The following is a 15,166-nucleotide window of genomic DNA, read 5'->3' as shown; positions in this document are numbered from 1 at the left end:
CGCAGTTGGATACAAGGAGTTTTGGTGCAAATCCTAGACACACATTTTCATATCCCGTTTCTTCTGACGTTGTGCACATCAAGGCCTGACCTGGGTGGCTGTCTGGTTCTTCCACTGCATCCTGATGCCATCTGGGAAAAGACTACAACTCCCAGGATGCCCATTCGCCCCGCCCCACTCCCCTCCCCCAACTAGAAAGCGAGTATCGCAGAGAAGACGAGGCAACATGGCTCCCGGAGGTGGAAGGCAGAAGCTTCACCCGCTTTGAAGCAGTGAAGAAGAGCAGCGGAGGGCAACGGGAAAAAGAGAAGTGACTAGGAATTGTCGTCGCTTTTACCTCCCCAGCCTCTTCTGAGTCTGGTCAGCCTCACCTCTGCTCTTCACCCGCACCCAGTCTGTGGTCTCCTCCCCTCCCCGCCCACGTTCCCTCGCCCCTCCCGTCGCCAACCCTTTCCCCGCCCCCTCCCCCATACCCCCCGCGAAGTGCGCACGCGCCCGCCTCCAGCTTCGCGCGGGGATCGCCGCCTGGCCCGCTTGCGCAGCCGCTGTTCCTTCTGCCCACGGAGGAAGCATGGGCGTCCAGGGCTTCCAAGAGTTCCTGGAGAAGCGCTGTCCCGGGGCCGTGGTGCCCGTGGACCTCCTCAAACTCGCGCGCACCGTCTCGCGCCAGCAGCAGCAGCAGCAACTGCACCGCCAGCTGCCACCAGCAGCCCTAGCGCCCGGGGCTCCACGCATCACCAGGGGCTCTGCTCCTCTGCCGCCGCCGCTCCCGCCTGCCGCCTTTGGCGCTTACTCCGGGGGCGCGGGGCCGACTCGGCACCATCACCCTGCTCACCATTTCCACCATCACGGCCAAGCGCCGCCAGGGCTGCCTCCGCCGCCGCCCCCTCCGCTGCCTGGGGCTCGGGTATTGGTAGATGCGGGCTCGGCGCTGCCGCGGCTCTATGGTGGCTACCAGACGGATTGGGTTTGTGGCGGCCAGTGGAATGCCATGCTGGGCTACTTGTCAGCGCTGTGCCAGGCTTGTTCCTATCCGGGCGGCGACGGCCTGGAGCTGGTGGTCATGTTCCCTGGGGGCCTGGGGAAAGACCGACTGGCCGAATGGGGCCGTCGGTGCCAGGCGGAGCGGCAGACTGCGCAACTGATCGTGGGACACGTGGGCAACAAGGGCACCCCTCCACCGCGGGCCTGGTTCCTGCCACCTGCCTGCCTGAGCCACTGCGTGAGGCTAGCACTCATCCGCTTCCGGGTCAAGGTGAGGGAGGGGTCAGATTTTAAATGAAATGTCCCACACCTGTTCCTTCCAGACTAAACACCTAACCATTTACTGACTTACCTGCCACTCACTCAGTCAGCTAACCTACTGGCGACCATTTTATCCACCTATGCCCCCTTCACATGACCTCATACCAATCCCTGAACCTACATGGCTGTATCTCTATCCATGTCGTCATAGTAACCCCCTTTCCCTTCACTTACCCCATTGGCCTACCTGTTGGCTTTAGCAGAATTGACTCACAGTTTCTTTGGGATTTCATGTGTCTCTTGCTATCATCTCCCTCAAACTGAAACAGTTTTTCCCCTTCATTTTCCAGTTGACATTCCCTCCTGTATGTCTTTTCAACCTCATGGCAAATAAAACAGATGTTAGTCGAACACCTTTCTTCTTTTCCCCCCATCCATTGAATCCTTTTCATCGCAGCATGCTTTTATCTTGGCATGCCTTAGCTCAAAGAAACAGTCCACTGAGTGAGTCACTGTTTAGGAAGATGACCACACTGAGTAGGGGGTTTCAAAGACATGAATGAGACACCGTTCCTGGTCTTGGCAGAACAAATATGGAACATTTATTTTATGGTGTAAATATGCGTGGTGACTATGCTTTCTGGTACAGTAAGTACAGTACCTGTTTGGATAGATGGGTGGTTTGATATCTGTGGGCTGAAATGGTCTAGGGAAACTTCCTGAAGATGACAGACCTTACCTTACGTCTGGGAGAACTGGCTAGATTTGAATGGTTCACAGCTTTTGGAGGAGGTTGTTTTAAATAGTTACAAAAATCGAGCAGAAACAAAAAGAAATACCGAGTGTGTGAGACCCCATGGGCTTAAATGTAAGTCCAGTCTGTGAGTAAGTTGGGCCGCTGCATATGGAGCTTGGGGAAAAGCTTGGCAGCATCCCCGGTTCTTGGCACCACTGCTATTACGCTGTTGCTTTCCCATACTCTTAGGTTTCAAGTTCCTACGTGTGGAGAATAGTAAGGCTTGAGAAGGAAGGAGGTGGGCAGGAAGGAGAAGCAGAAAGGCAGCCAGGGTTAGGTAGGAAGAAATTGCAAACCGGTTTCCCAACCAGAGTTTTGGGGGATGTCCTCTCAGGGTTGGGGGGTTGGGAAATTGAGAAACTAAACAGGTGGCAGCTGGTGGAGTAAAGAGGCAATAGAGACAGAAAACTATGCTACGTAGAGATAGATATTGCAGAGGTTAGAGACTGTGGCTAGAATCCTCTGATGCTCGGCATGGAGCGCTCAGCATCAAATCTGCCTAGGTTTCATAGATTACAGCTTTTTCGATTTGAAAAGCCAGTACTGGGCTGGGGGCAGCGCTCAGTGGTAGAGTGTCATTACTAACCAGGAGACCCTTGCTTCCAGCTCCTAACCCTGCATGCAAAACAATCTAATCAGGAGCTAACTTAAAATGTAACTGCACCAGAACCCCACTTGCCTGTTTTCCTGACTGCACGTTTCAAAGCAGATTCATTTGCAGTCATTCCTTGCAAATTGTTCTTAATGGCACCACCCAGGCTTCAAGGGATTTTTATTTACCCCATTGTTTTTTTTATCTTGGCATTGCTGGCACAAGTGACGACTGTGTTAGTGGAGCAGGGTTTTGTCTTTTTTGTGCGGGGTGGGCTTGTGCTGGGGACGTGCTTAAAGTTGGACTACACCTGTAGCCCTTAAGTGCTTTAAAAATTGTCTCATTGGATCTTTACAGTAACCCATGAAGCAGTATTGCCCCTCTTTTCCAAGTAGGAGAACCCAGCGGACCCAGGCGCTTTACACACTTGCCCAGTGATAACCTAGTAATAAATGATAGAGCTGGAATTCTGGGATTTATGTCCATGAAGTCTGACTCCACTGCTTGTGTTCTTAACAACAGTGTTGAAAGATGAATCTTTTTAAAGAGGCACCATGGCTAGATGATTACCTCACTGGCACCTAGAGGAAAGCAGGCTCTGTTTATCCACTTGTGTTCCTTTACCAAGTGCTTTCTGGTTAGTGAGTACTGTGCTGGCTGCAGAGAATTTACAATAACGACTCTCCAGGGAGCCAGGGTTTAGTAAAGACTAAAAACAAAATCCAAATACTCTGCTAATTGCACTCGATGAAAACTGCAGCCTCTTTGCAGGGGGCGTGGTGATTGATTTCTTAATGAGTGATGAGCATGTGCCAGTGCCTTTTCAGATTGCCCATGAAGAGGGTTAAGGTAGTCAAAAGAGGCTGCTTTTTCCCCCATCCATTGAATCTTTTCCATTTCATGCCTTAGCCCAGACAAACAGCCCACTGATAGTGGCCAAGGTTATGGAGACCTAGAGCAGTTTGTTCACTCTGAGTAGGTAACTATTATAATATTTACAACTATTATTTGCTGAATAGGTTTTGATTGATAGTTGGCAGGAGAGAGGAACCCCGTAGGTCTGAATTTGTTTATATTCTCCACCAGTCAAAACTTTTGAGAACCAACTCTAAGTGTATTTTGTCATATTTATCAGTTTTTTTGGCAACAAGTTCCTATGTATTCCAAGCTGTTTTTGAATTCGTTGTATAGCCATGGCTGTGCTTGAATTCTTTCTGATTGTCCTGCTTCTACCTCTCGAGTGCAGGGATCAAATTTGGTACACTCTCAGTTGTTTTTTTTTTTTTAAATCTTAGCAGTGGTCATGGGCAGTCACATATGCCTGCATGATTCCAGGTACCCAAGAGGCTGAGGCAGAAGGATGCTTGAACCTTGGAGTTTGAGGTCAATATGGTAATATAGTGAGACACCATCTGTAAGCAATACACACACAAAAAAATGATGGCTTGGATAGATCCTAAGAGAAGAGATTGTAGGAGTGATTTCTAAAAAGTGTTTAGTCTGGTAGGTAGGATGACATGCACACCTCATCCCAGTCTTCAGTTCTGAGATGCATAGCGAGACACATCTCAAAAAAACAAGTTAAGAGCATGTACTCCTTGCAGAGAACCTGAGGCTCAGCACCCATGATGGGTGGCTTACAACTGTAACCCCAGCTCCAGGCATCTGACACTCTTGTGGATTCTGTGAACAGATGCACACACACACAAGCAAAAGCATGTAAAGTGTGACTTAAGACTGACTCAAGAATTGTGCAAAATAGTGTTGATACTCTTAGCTCACTTGGCTGTGATCAGCAACTTTGTTGTTGGCGTGATGAAGAATGTCTTGGATTGTGGTGCAGACATGAAAGAGTATGGGTCAATAACTGTTCGTTGCCTTTTTAGAACTGCATTCTGTCTTGAAGGTGGCAATTTTTCACGTGGGTGATTTGCATATGGAGCATTTCTTTTGTTTGAATATTAGTGCTTCAGAACAAAAACTGCATCTCTATTGTGCCTTGGTTTTGTTCTTTAGTTTAGAAGTCAAGGTGAACCTGTATTTTTAACCTCACTTTCATTTTAATAGAGAATAAAGAAGTGGCAGGATTAAATACTTGATAAAGTGCTGGCTGGATTATCTGTTTAGCTTTAGACAAATTTGGACTTCATAAAAATTTTGGTGTCTGTTGTTGAAATGATTGTAATTTGGCTTGTCATAATTATTTGCTCAGTATACCTTTGTAAGTGAAAACAACCAGTAGCAAGAAAATTTAGTAACCCCCAAGTTCCTGGCCCCATTCCCTTCCAGAAATAGAGTAACATAGGGTAGGCTAAGACTGACTGGGGAGATGATGCGATGCAATGCAGGCAAATGGAAGCTTTATTTAATGGTTATTATAAATGAGCAAAAAGATAACCAGCACATAAAGCTCTCCACTTCACAGTTATCTTACAAGGCAACTAAGTGGGCTGATGGAAAAGGAAAAGGTTTGGTCGTGTTGTCAGAAATCCTATTGGTGGTACGTGAATAACCAGCCTCGAAAACTCTTTCTGGGTGCAGGTGCCGTTTGTGCTTTCCTCCTGATTGTTTACTAATCCTGTCATTGAGCCTGGAAAGCCTGGTTCTAGATACGAAATGGTCATGCACCTCTCGCTGTCACTTCTTGAGCACCAAGTTGGGTATAAAATGTTTTTAAACACAGTGTTAATCTTTGCCAGATGTACTTTCTCCTCCCCATTTTACAGTTAAATAACTTAAATGCAAAGAGGGAAAATATAGGTTGAGGATTTTAATATAGTTCAGTGTTGAACAAGGAAGATCCTGGGTTCAGTCCTTAGGATCAAAGCCAAACCAAACCAAGCATATTTTGGTGCTGTGGATTAGCACCTATGCATGATTGGTACCTACTGAACCACTGAACCAAAACCCAGATCCAGTCATTTTCTTTTGGGAGAGGAGGTGGGCTCTGGTAAGCGAGCTATAAAAGTCATTAGCGCTCTACTGCTTACTTAAGTCTTTCTGCAGAATCACATGACATTTTCTCTTGGAACATCTTTTTGTGTAAGGTTGTGTACTTTTATTGACTTAAGTGCAGAGAAACAGAATTGTTGAACATTGCATTTGTGGCAGCAATGCTGAAATTCACAGTCCTGCCAATAGCAGACAAATGTCTTAGCTAATTGCCAAGTGAGTCACACAGTGATGTTTAGGAATTCAGAAGTAGCAATCCCTTTCTGTGCACAAATAATTGGGTGCGTGTGCGTGTGCGTGTGTGTGTGTGTGTGTGTGTGTGTTAATGCTAATGGAACCTGGAACCTCACACACGTAGATGAGCACACTTCTCTTAAGGACCTGGTCTCATAATAATCTTTACAATATTAATCTATCTTCCTTTAAACCATTATCCTTATCTCCCCCCCATTATTCTTGAGAAAAGACTATTCTCATTTCTTAATCTGTTGCCACTTAAAAGTTTTTTTTATTTGATATGGGGGTGGAGGGTGTGTGTGTGTGTGTGCGCGCGCGCGCGCGTGCATATAAAGTGGGTGCGTGTGTAGCACAATGAGAGTGTGGAGGTCAGAGGACAAACAGTCTCTTTCACCTGTGTGAAACCTGAGGATTGATTTCAGATCCTCAGACTTGGAAGTACATTAACCTGAGCCATCTCCCTGGCCTTTTATTGCCAGTTTTAAAAACATTTTAAAAGTGTTCCTTTTTTAACATTTGTGTGTTCGGTGCAAGTGCCTACATATGTGTATATACATGTATGTATTGGGCACAAATGTGCTACGGTTTGTGTGTGTCTGTCAGAGGTCAGCTTGTGGGAGTAAGTTCTCTTCAGTATGTGGGTTCTAGGAGTGGAACTCAGATTGTTAGATTTAGCAGCAAGTACCTATACCTGCTGCACTATTTTGATGACTCTAAAATAATTTTTTAGTTGGCATGCACAGTAATGGGTTTTATTATAATATGTTCATATATGTATATCATTGTAATTTGCTCATATTCATCCCCATCATTATCTTCTTTGCCTTACCTGCTGTTGAGTTGCCCTTCCTCTTCCTAAATAATACTGTTTTCATATCACTCATATTTGTATGTTCAAATGCATATATACAGCTTTCATGTCATATATTTTTAAACTTTTGATCCTACATATGCAAGAGAACGTGTAATATTCGATTATTTTCTTTTTCCCTTCCCATTACCTTCTTTTGTCCCCCTGGTTTCCTATTAGTTCTCTTTCTCCTCCAAATATTCCCCTTTCTACTTTCATGTCTCATACATACCTATATATAAAATATATATTCATCTGTGATAGAAAACATGCTTGTCTTTATGAGTCTGGCTTATTTCACTTAGTGTGATCTCATGTTGCAAGTATTTTCCTGCAAATGACATAATTTTGTCCTTTTCTCTGAGTAAAACTACATTGTGCACACTTACACCCCCTTACAGATACATTCATTATGTTTTTTTTATGTTTATTGAGGAACATTTAGGATAAACATGGATGTACAAGTGTCTCTGTAGTAAGTGCTGATTTACATTACATAGGAGCATATGCCCAGGAAAGGTATACCTGGATCTCATAGTCTTCTATTTTTTTAGATGATGAACCACCATACTGATTTCAATAATGCCTGGGCTAACTTACATTCCTGCTAGAAATATACAGTGGTTCACTTTGTGCGTGTGTGTGTGTGTGTGTGTGTGTGTGTGTGAGAGAGAGAGAGAGAGAGAGAGAGAGAGAGAGAGAGAGAGAGAGAGAGAGAGAGAGAGAGTTTTGAGACAATGTCTCCTGTTGTAGCTCAGGTTGGTGTCATATTCTCATGTAGCCAAGGATATCCTTGAACTCCCTCCTACCACTTTTTTTTAAGACAGGGTCTTGCTATATAACACTATCTGGCCCAAACTCACCATGCCTCTGCTTCCCCAGTACTGGAAATCCAACTGTATACCACCATTTGGTAGAAATACATTATTTCTACCAAGTTCCCTGGTAATAATGATGGTGGGCAAAGTTACATTTTCGTTTTGTCTTGTAATTTGAGACAGGGTCTCACTATGTAGCCTTAGCTGGCCTATAACTCAGTATGTAGAACAGGCTTGCCTGGAACTTTCCTTTGCTGTAGAGTGCTGGATTAAAGGCATGTGCCACCATGCCCAGCTTTGCATCCTCACCCACATCCTTTGTTATTTGTTTTGTTTGGTCACCATTCTGGAGTGAGATGTGGTATCATTGTAGTTTTGATTTTCATTTTCCTGACAGCTAGCCATTTTCCCCTATATTTCTTGGTCATTTATACTTCTTTTGAGAATTGTCTACTCATTTTCCTGTTTATTGGTTGGATAATTGGGAAGGGGATTGATGTCTAATTTTTTTTATAATATACTCTTGGTATCAATCCAAGTTGTTGTTAGTCCCACTTGGCATAAGAATAAGTCCACTACCACAATTTTAAGCCATATTTGAAACATGCTTCAATTAAATACTGGCCAGGTTGATGGATTCTGTCCAGGTCCATTCCAGGGTTCCTAGGAAATGCTGATGAGTGACATCTGGCAGAGGCTTAAAAATGCATCCCATCAGGCCCCTATATTAGGTTCAATCAGGGGCAAGCATTTATCTTGGCATACTTTCTCTTGTGTACTCCTGCCTACATCCAGTTGGGCAAGCATACATCCTGACAGATTTCTTGCCTATGTGACTTACATAAAACTTCTGTTTTACATAGAGCAAGTTGAGTGCCCTACCATATTGTAGAATTATTTCAGCTAATGAACCTACCTGTTGATAGATAGGGGCCTGTCTGGTTTTAACAGGTATCTTTCTTGGTATGCCAGTTGGCATTATAGGTCGTCCCTTTGTCCCCTGTGCCAGCAAGTTTCCTTTTGAACGTAAGTTCCAGCCTGTTACGGGACAAGGGGTGACACACACTCTTCTGTAACTACTTGCAACTGCAACCAGGATGTCATTTGTCAGGGCCCAGGAATGCTGAAATACCAGTCAAAAGCATGGGAGAGGAATCCAGCCATGGGGGACTTATCAGAAGCAGCCGGTTTGCTGACTTAGCTGAGGAGACAGGGAACAATCACTCAGCAGGACTGGTTCACATCAGTTTTTAGCAAGTCGGAGCTCAGGAGTTTGCAGTCCAAAGTTGATTCCTAGATGGTGTCTATCAAGCAAGGGAAATCTGCTGAGACATAGACTAGGGACAGAAGTTAAAGTTTAAGAATTTAAAGAATAATCTTAAACTTGTAACTTTGATGCCCGTAGTCCTAGTAATTAGAGGAGGGGAGGAGTTCCAAGACCAGGGGAGAGATCCCACTATCAGTATAGGCAAGTGGGGAATCTTTAAGTTTCAGCCCCTTTGACCTGTGAGAGGTAGATCCAGGTCTTACAACTCCCTTGGTTTCCTGAAGGTTGCAGGACTTTTCAGTTTACAAAAAAAGAAAATTTTTAGATATATTAGCATTTACCACTGTTGGTATTCTGCACTGAAATCTACAGTGTAGACGAAAACAGCTACCAGGAGTCTGTAAGAAAACTCAGTATGCCAGTAGCATAAAGAGAAGTCTGAACCTTGCCAATTTTCCACATACCTTAAATCCTATTCCTCTACCTTCGTAACTTGCATTTATACACCTTAAGTCAGAAGTTACCTAAGCTTTCACATCCTCAGACCTTTGTACACCTTAGAATACTTTCTTCCACACTCAGAACTTATATAGACTTCAAACTCTTTCTTTCTATCTAATCATTTGCCAGAGACATGAGTAGTTATTACTGAGAACAGTCATTGCTAAGTAAGTTCTTTTAAATAAAAGAACAGTAAAATGTTATGTTTGAAACCTCTGTATCCTTTAATCTGAAGCTTGTTAGCAAGGCAAACTTGTCTGCCTTTTCTTAACAAGAGACCTATAGATGTAGAAAAGCAAGGCTTGATTTTTTTATATATATGAAATGGAGTAACAAGATGGCTGCAGCCTTGGGAGAAGGATCTGGTTGCCTGCTCTTGCCAGGCTGACACAGCCATAGTTAGTCTAGTTGTAAATGCCACCAGAGATCTGAGAAGGATAAAGTATAGTATAATCCAAATGACTTGCTTATCCCTTAAAAATGACAGATTTATTCATTGCCTAGATGATCATCCCAGGTTCCTTTGGTCTCCATGGCTTCATTTTGTGGCAGAGGTACCAGGGCGGCATCAGTCTTGGGCCACTAGGCCCAGGAGACCTGGGAAATTTTTCCTGTGAAGCAAGAACTTGGGGGCACTGACTTTACTTTGTTTAGTCGAAGTAAGGCAATCGACTCTTCACTATCCTACTTGTCCACAGTTTGCACAGGTCCTGGCTGTTGGGGAGGCATTGCCCAAGTGGTTAACGTAACCCCAATCCAGGTGGAATCGTTTTTGTGCCTCATCATCTTCTTGAGGACCTTGGGGTCACTGCTAGGACCTGGTGTCTCATAGTAAGCTTTTTCCATTAAACATTTTTAAAAATTATTTTTGCTTCATGTGTATTCGTGGTTTGCCTCTATGTATGTCTGTGTGGAAGGTGTCAGATCCCCTGAAACTAGAGACACAAGCAGTTATGAGCCACCATGTGGCTGCTGGGAATTAAACCCAGGACCTATGGAGGAGCAGCCAAAAGCTCTTAACTGCTGAGCCATCTCTCCAGCCTATCCGTTAAACATATTAAATGCTATATTCTACAGGTCTCTGACAAGTTTGAGGACTATTATCTAATAAGTATATCTGAGCTAAATAAATTTTCCTTGATTTTAGTTACTTTTAGGCTTATGTTTGAAATCATATACAAGAGGATAAATAAGGCTTATTTCTGTAATTACTGTAATCAGTTGCATTAGTACTTTGCATACCCATAAGTATAGTTCTGAACATATTAAAGAATTTTATCATTTATGAGGTGACTGATCATTATCGTGTATATATTAGTTATCTTTATCAGTTTACAATAAGTTAATAGCTTTTTGTTTGTTTTTTTTTTTTTGAGACGGTTTCTCTGTAGCTTTTGAGCCTGTCCTGGAACTAACTCTTGTAGACCAGGCTGGTCTTGAACTCACAGAGATCCGTCTACCTCTTCCTCCTAAGTGAGTGCTGGGATTAAAGGCGTGCGCCACCACTGAAGGCTAGTTAATAGCTTTTAGAAGATTAGGATTTGCAGCTTTATCCCTTTTAAGTTTAAGCCTTAAAAAAAATAACAGTTTCCGAATTGACACTTTTTTACTATCAAAATAAAACTTTAACGTATAACTTAAATCTCTGTAGGGAGACTGGCAACTTTACTCTCCAGGTCCTTTATAGCAAACCATTACAGAATATAAGTTTCTTATATGACTCAGTTTATCAGAAGTATCTAAAGTTTAACAAAGTTATTAAAGATGTGGGTAGACATACATTCTTAAGCCTGAATAGACCTTAGGTAAGGAAAGACATCCTCTAAGCCAGTGGTTCATAACCTTCCTAATGCTGTGATGCTTCAACACAGTTCCCCATGTTGTGGTGACTCCAGCCATGAAATCATTCTTGTTGCTCTTTAACAACTGCACTTTTGCACTGTTATGAATTGCAGTGCAAATATCTAACAGGCAGATGGTCCTAGGCTATCCCTGTGAAAGGACCTTTCGACCTACAAAGGTTCGGGACCTATAGGTGGAGAACATTTGCTCCAAGCTCATCGCCAGACTCCTTAGGTCATTGTCTTACTGCATCATAACATAGGAATATCCCAGTTTCTAGTATTTACTGTTTGGTGCTCATAACTGTGACCCTAACTCTTTAGCCATTTGTTTACTTATTTAAGATCATATATTAATAATATTAAACATTGTATAAACTTAAATTTAAAAGCTGTTCCTTAAAAAATATCCAGTTTTTTAAATTTAAATTTTCTGTAAGATTCCAAAATTTCCTCTTAAAGAACTTTAAAATCTCTTGTTGGACTAGATGTCCAAACATCAGAGAGGAGTTGCTCCAGACACCACTCACACAGCCACAGTTGATGCAAAAGCAAGAGGATTTTTATTCTGTCATGACAGGGTCTTTCAGGTTTGGGATATGAAGGACATCCATCTTTTACAGTCCATCTTTTAAAGCAAAAAGCCACAGACACAAGTTGGAAAAAGGTTTTCCAACTTATTGGATTGGCTTATTCAAAGGGTTACCAGCAGTGATTAGTCTATTCTAGGGCAGGAGAATAGCTGCGTGGTCGGGTGAAATAAGGGGGAGCATCTGTGGCCTTCCTGACCTTGTTCTGGTGACTAAATCAATACATCAGGAAGTGAGTCAACATCTGTGGGTTGTATTTGCCTCAATTCCCAGAATGGAGTTATGTTTGAAGATTAGTCACAAGGACGCAGGAGGATGAGCAGTCCAGCATGTGTGTGTGGGCGACTGTCCAATTTTCAAATGTTAAGAGGCTTCAGAAAATGTCTTTAGAGCTGAGAGGCCTCAGAAATGCATTTAGAGTCTTTCACTCTAAATTGTGTGCTCCTGCAATATCAAAAAATAAAGTATCGTTTTTGCTTCAAGAGGGAAGATACATTGTCAGGTGGTGGTGGCGGCACACACCTTTCTTTAATCCCAGCACCCAGGAGTCCGAGACAGGTGGATCTCTGTGAGTTTGAGGTCAGCCTAGTCTACAAGAGCTAGTTCCAGGACAGGCACCAAAGCTACAGAGAAACCTTGTCTTAAAAAAAAAAAAAAAAAAAAAAGGAAGATACAGGGCACAACCACAATTTGCACAAGGCAAAACCAAGCTCCAGTAGTGTAAACAATTCAGTGCTCAGTATCTGGGATCCATTCACAATCTTTTGGGCTTTCACCGCTCTGGCCCCACCCTCAGCAGCATACACAGCCTGCCTTCTAGGTCCCAGGCTGCTCTAATTTACTGTGGCTGGTGTTTTTAGTGATTACCACATGGCATCAGCATTTCCAAATCTGCTAGAGTCATCCATTGGGACTAGTCTCTAGGAATTCCAACCCAGCTAGCTACACACTAGCAAGTCTCAGCTGTTCTCCACGACCCCTTCATATCTTTAACCCAGTACCATCTGACTGACTCTTATCTTACAAAGTTTGACTGCCGGGACAAGGTATGCTCTTGTATATGAATGTTTTAAAGGTGTAACTTTTTTTTTTGGTTTTTTTTTTTTTTTTGTTTTTCGAGACAGGGTTTCTCTGTGACTTTGGAGCCTATCCTGGCACTAGCTCTGTAGACCAGGCTGGCCTCGAACTCACAGAGATCCGCCTGCCTCTGCCTCCCGAGTGCTGGGATTAAAGGCGTGCGCCACCACCGCCCGGCCTAGAGGTGTAACTTTTAATACCATATTAAACAAGCATTGTTTTTAAAACCTGTCTTTAGTAAACATTGTTTTTAGAACAGAAATTTTATAGAAATCCCCCTAATCCAAAATATCTTGGAGACCTGTTGTTGCCTCTATGCTTGGGCCAGACTATGTGGTCACCTTTAATCAACATGGCAGTGAAGTCATATAACATCCATCTTCTCCAACTCTAGCAAAGATGGCTGCCAGCCATATGTTACTTATATCCCAAAATTATATCACACCCAAATGGTTTCATTAAGATTACCTGTGCATAAATCTTTAACTATCAACCCTGTGTTACTTAACTTTTTTTCACAGATTTTACCCAATAAAATAAACCTATAAATCTTAAGGTACAGAATGTTCATATAAACCAAGCTTAATTTTTTGACTATTCTGCTTTGATCTCTTCTCAGCATCAGGTGGCTTGCCTGATGTAAGACATAGAGGAAACTTTTAAATATGCTTGGGACTAGAGAAGGTAGGGCCATAACCCAACTCTAAAGCCATGTTTCCAATAAAGTAAAGCAGCATAAAACAACTTTAATGTTATCCATTTCCAAAAGACATGTGAATTCCTTCTATCCTGAATCCAGTGACCAGAGAAATCGGTTTCTGGGTCCCAGCCATAAAAGCTTTTATAGTAACAGTGGTGGCTGCCGGCTGGGGGCAGCAGAGACAGCAGAAATATAACCAAGAAACACTGAATACATAAAGCTCGCATACTCAAAAAAGAGTAGTCAGAAACAAAACATGCTGTGACTACCATACATTTCATACATTAGGCTGAGTTTGACCCAATTCTGCCTCAGCTCCATGTTTGCAACAAAGCACAGAGACGCACCAGAAAACCAACCCATTCACATACACAAAACAGACAGGCAAAACTTTCCAACTAACCAGAACCAGGCAGGCCAGCAACATCTTGCTATTTTTTCTGGACCCTCCTCGTCCCAGATCAGGATCACATAAAACAGAGACAGACTATGACTTCCTAGTAGGCCTCTGTAGATTCTTGCTGCTTTTCTCAGCACAGCAGCTCGCCCTGATAATCTGTGAACCAAAGGCAGCCTTGGATCTTTGGAACCTCTCAAGGCACGTGCCTTCTAAAGCGGTCTCAGCTTCAGAGTGAAGGTCCTGCTTTAGGATTTGGGTGGATAGTCTGAATCTCGCTGGGGCTTCCAGAAAATGTTAATCCCACAGGGTGAGAATAAGCGTGCTACCAGAATTTTAAACCCAATTTGATGCAAGCTTTAATTAAATATTGGCCAGGTTGATGTACCCTGGCCAGGTCCATTCCTGTGTCCCAGGAAATGCTGATGAGTCACACATGACAGAAGCGTAAAAAGGCAATCTCATAAAGGCCTGTATTTCCCATTAGGTCCAATTGGGCAAGCACATATCGTGCTGTGCTTCCTACCTGTGTATCTCCTGTATACATCTTGTCATATTTCCTACCCATGTACTTCCAATGTACATGTGATCAAGCATGTCCAGTGTAGTTGTGTCAAATAAACTTCTTTAGGCTTGTTATCTCCCATAAACAATAGCCTCCAACATTTCAGGAAATATCTGTCCTTGGGCTAAGGGACTTATAGGTTAGAGGCATTTCTTTGTTTCATGAATCTCTTAGGCATAAAATGATACTTTGGCTCTCACAATGTATGGCTACAAAGGTCACCTATTCTGTAGGCTGGTTCTTCACTCTGTTCCTGCTTGTTCAGAAGCTTTAATTTCAAGCGTTGTCATTTGTCAGTTTCTTCTGTCCCTTCACAAATACAAGTCTTCGAGAAAGCCCCCTGTATCTACTTATATCTTGAACTGTTTTTCTTCTGTTTGTTTTTCTTTTTCTGCAGCAGTTTTAGAGTCTTGAGTTCTTTGATCATTTTGAGCTTTTTGTGCAGGGTGAAACATAGGAATCTAATTTCATCCTTCCATCTGTGTCTTTCCAGCTTTCCCATCACCATTTATTAAAGAAAGTCTCTTCTTCAATGAATGCTTCTAGCACCTTTGCTGAGAATCAAGAGTTTGTAGCTATGTTAGTTATATTTCATTCCACGGATCTATGTATCTGTTTTTGTGACCAAACAATGCTGTATTTGTTACTCTGTCTCTATAGTGTAATGTGAAATCAGGTAATGTGATACTTTTAGCCTCCTCCTCCTCCTCCTCCTTCTCCTCCTCCTCCTCCTCCTCC

General features: G+C 42.9%; 1 protein-coding gene across 10 annotated transcripts in view; it reads left to right on the top strand.

The window, feature by feature from the left end:
• Window positions 1-213: 213 nt before the first annotated feature.
• The window catches only part of Fam120c (family with sequence similarity 120 member C), a 127,046-nt gene continuing 112,093 nt past the window's right edge, over window positions 214-15,166 (top strand). For all 10 annotated transcript variants that reach the window (XR_007589529.1, XR_007589530.1, XM_050128320.1 and 7 more), the window contains exon 1: window positions 214-1,255. Coding sequence is in view for 8 of the 10 variants with exons in the window: in XM_050128320.1 (XP_049984277.1) it covers window positions 572-1,255 (684 nt within the window). In the remaining 2 variants the exon portion in view is untranslated. The remainder of the gene's footprint in view (window positions 1,256-15,166) is intronic.

Source organism: Alexandromys fortis, unplaced genomic scaffold (assembly GCF_014885135.2).
Source record: "Alexandromys fortis isolate MF-2015 unplaced genomic scaffold, M_Fortis_MF-2015_v1.1 scaffold_295, whole genome shotgun sequence".
NCBI classification, from domain to species: Eukaryota; Metazoa; Chordata; class Mammalia; order Rodentia; family Cricetidae; genus Alexandromys; species Alexandromys fortis.
This window is presented reverse-complemented; position numbering and strand designations above follow the sequence as displayed.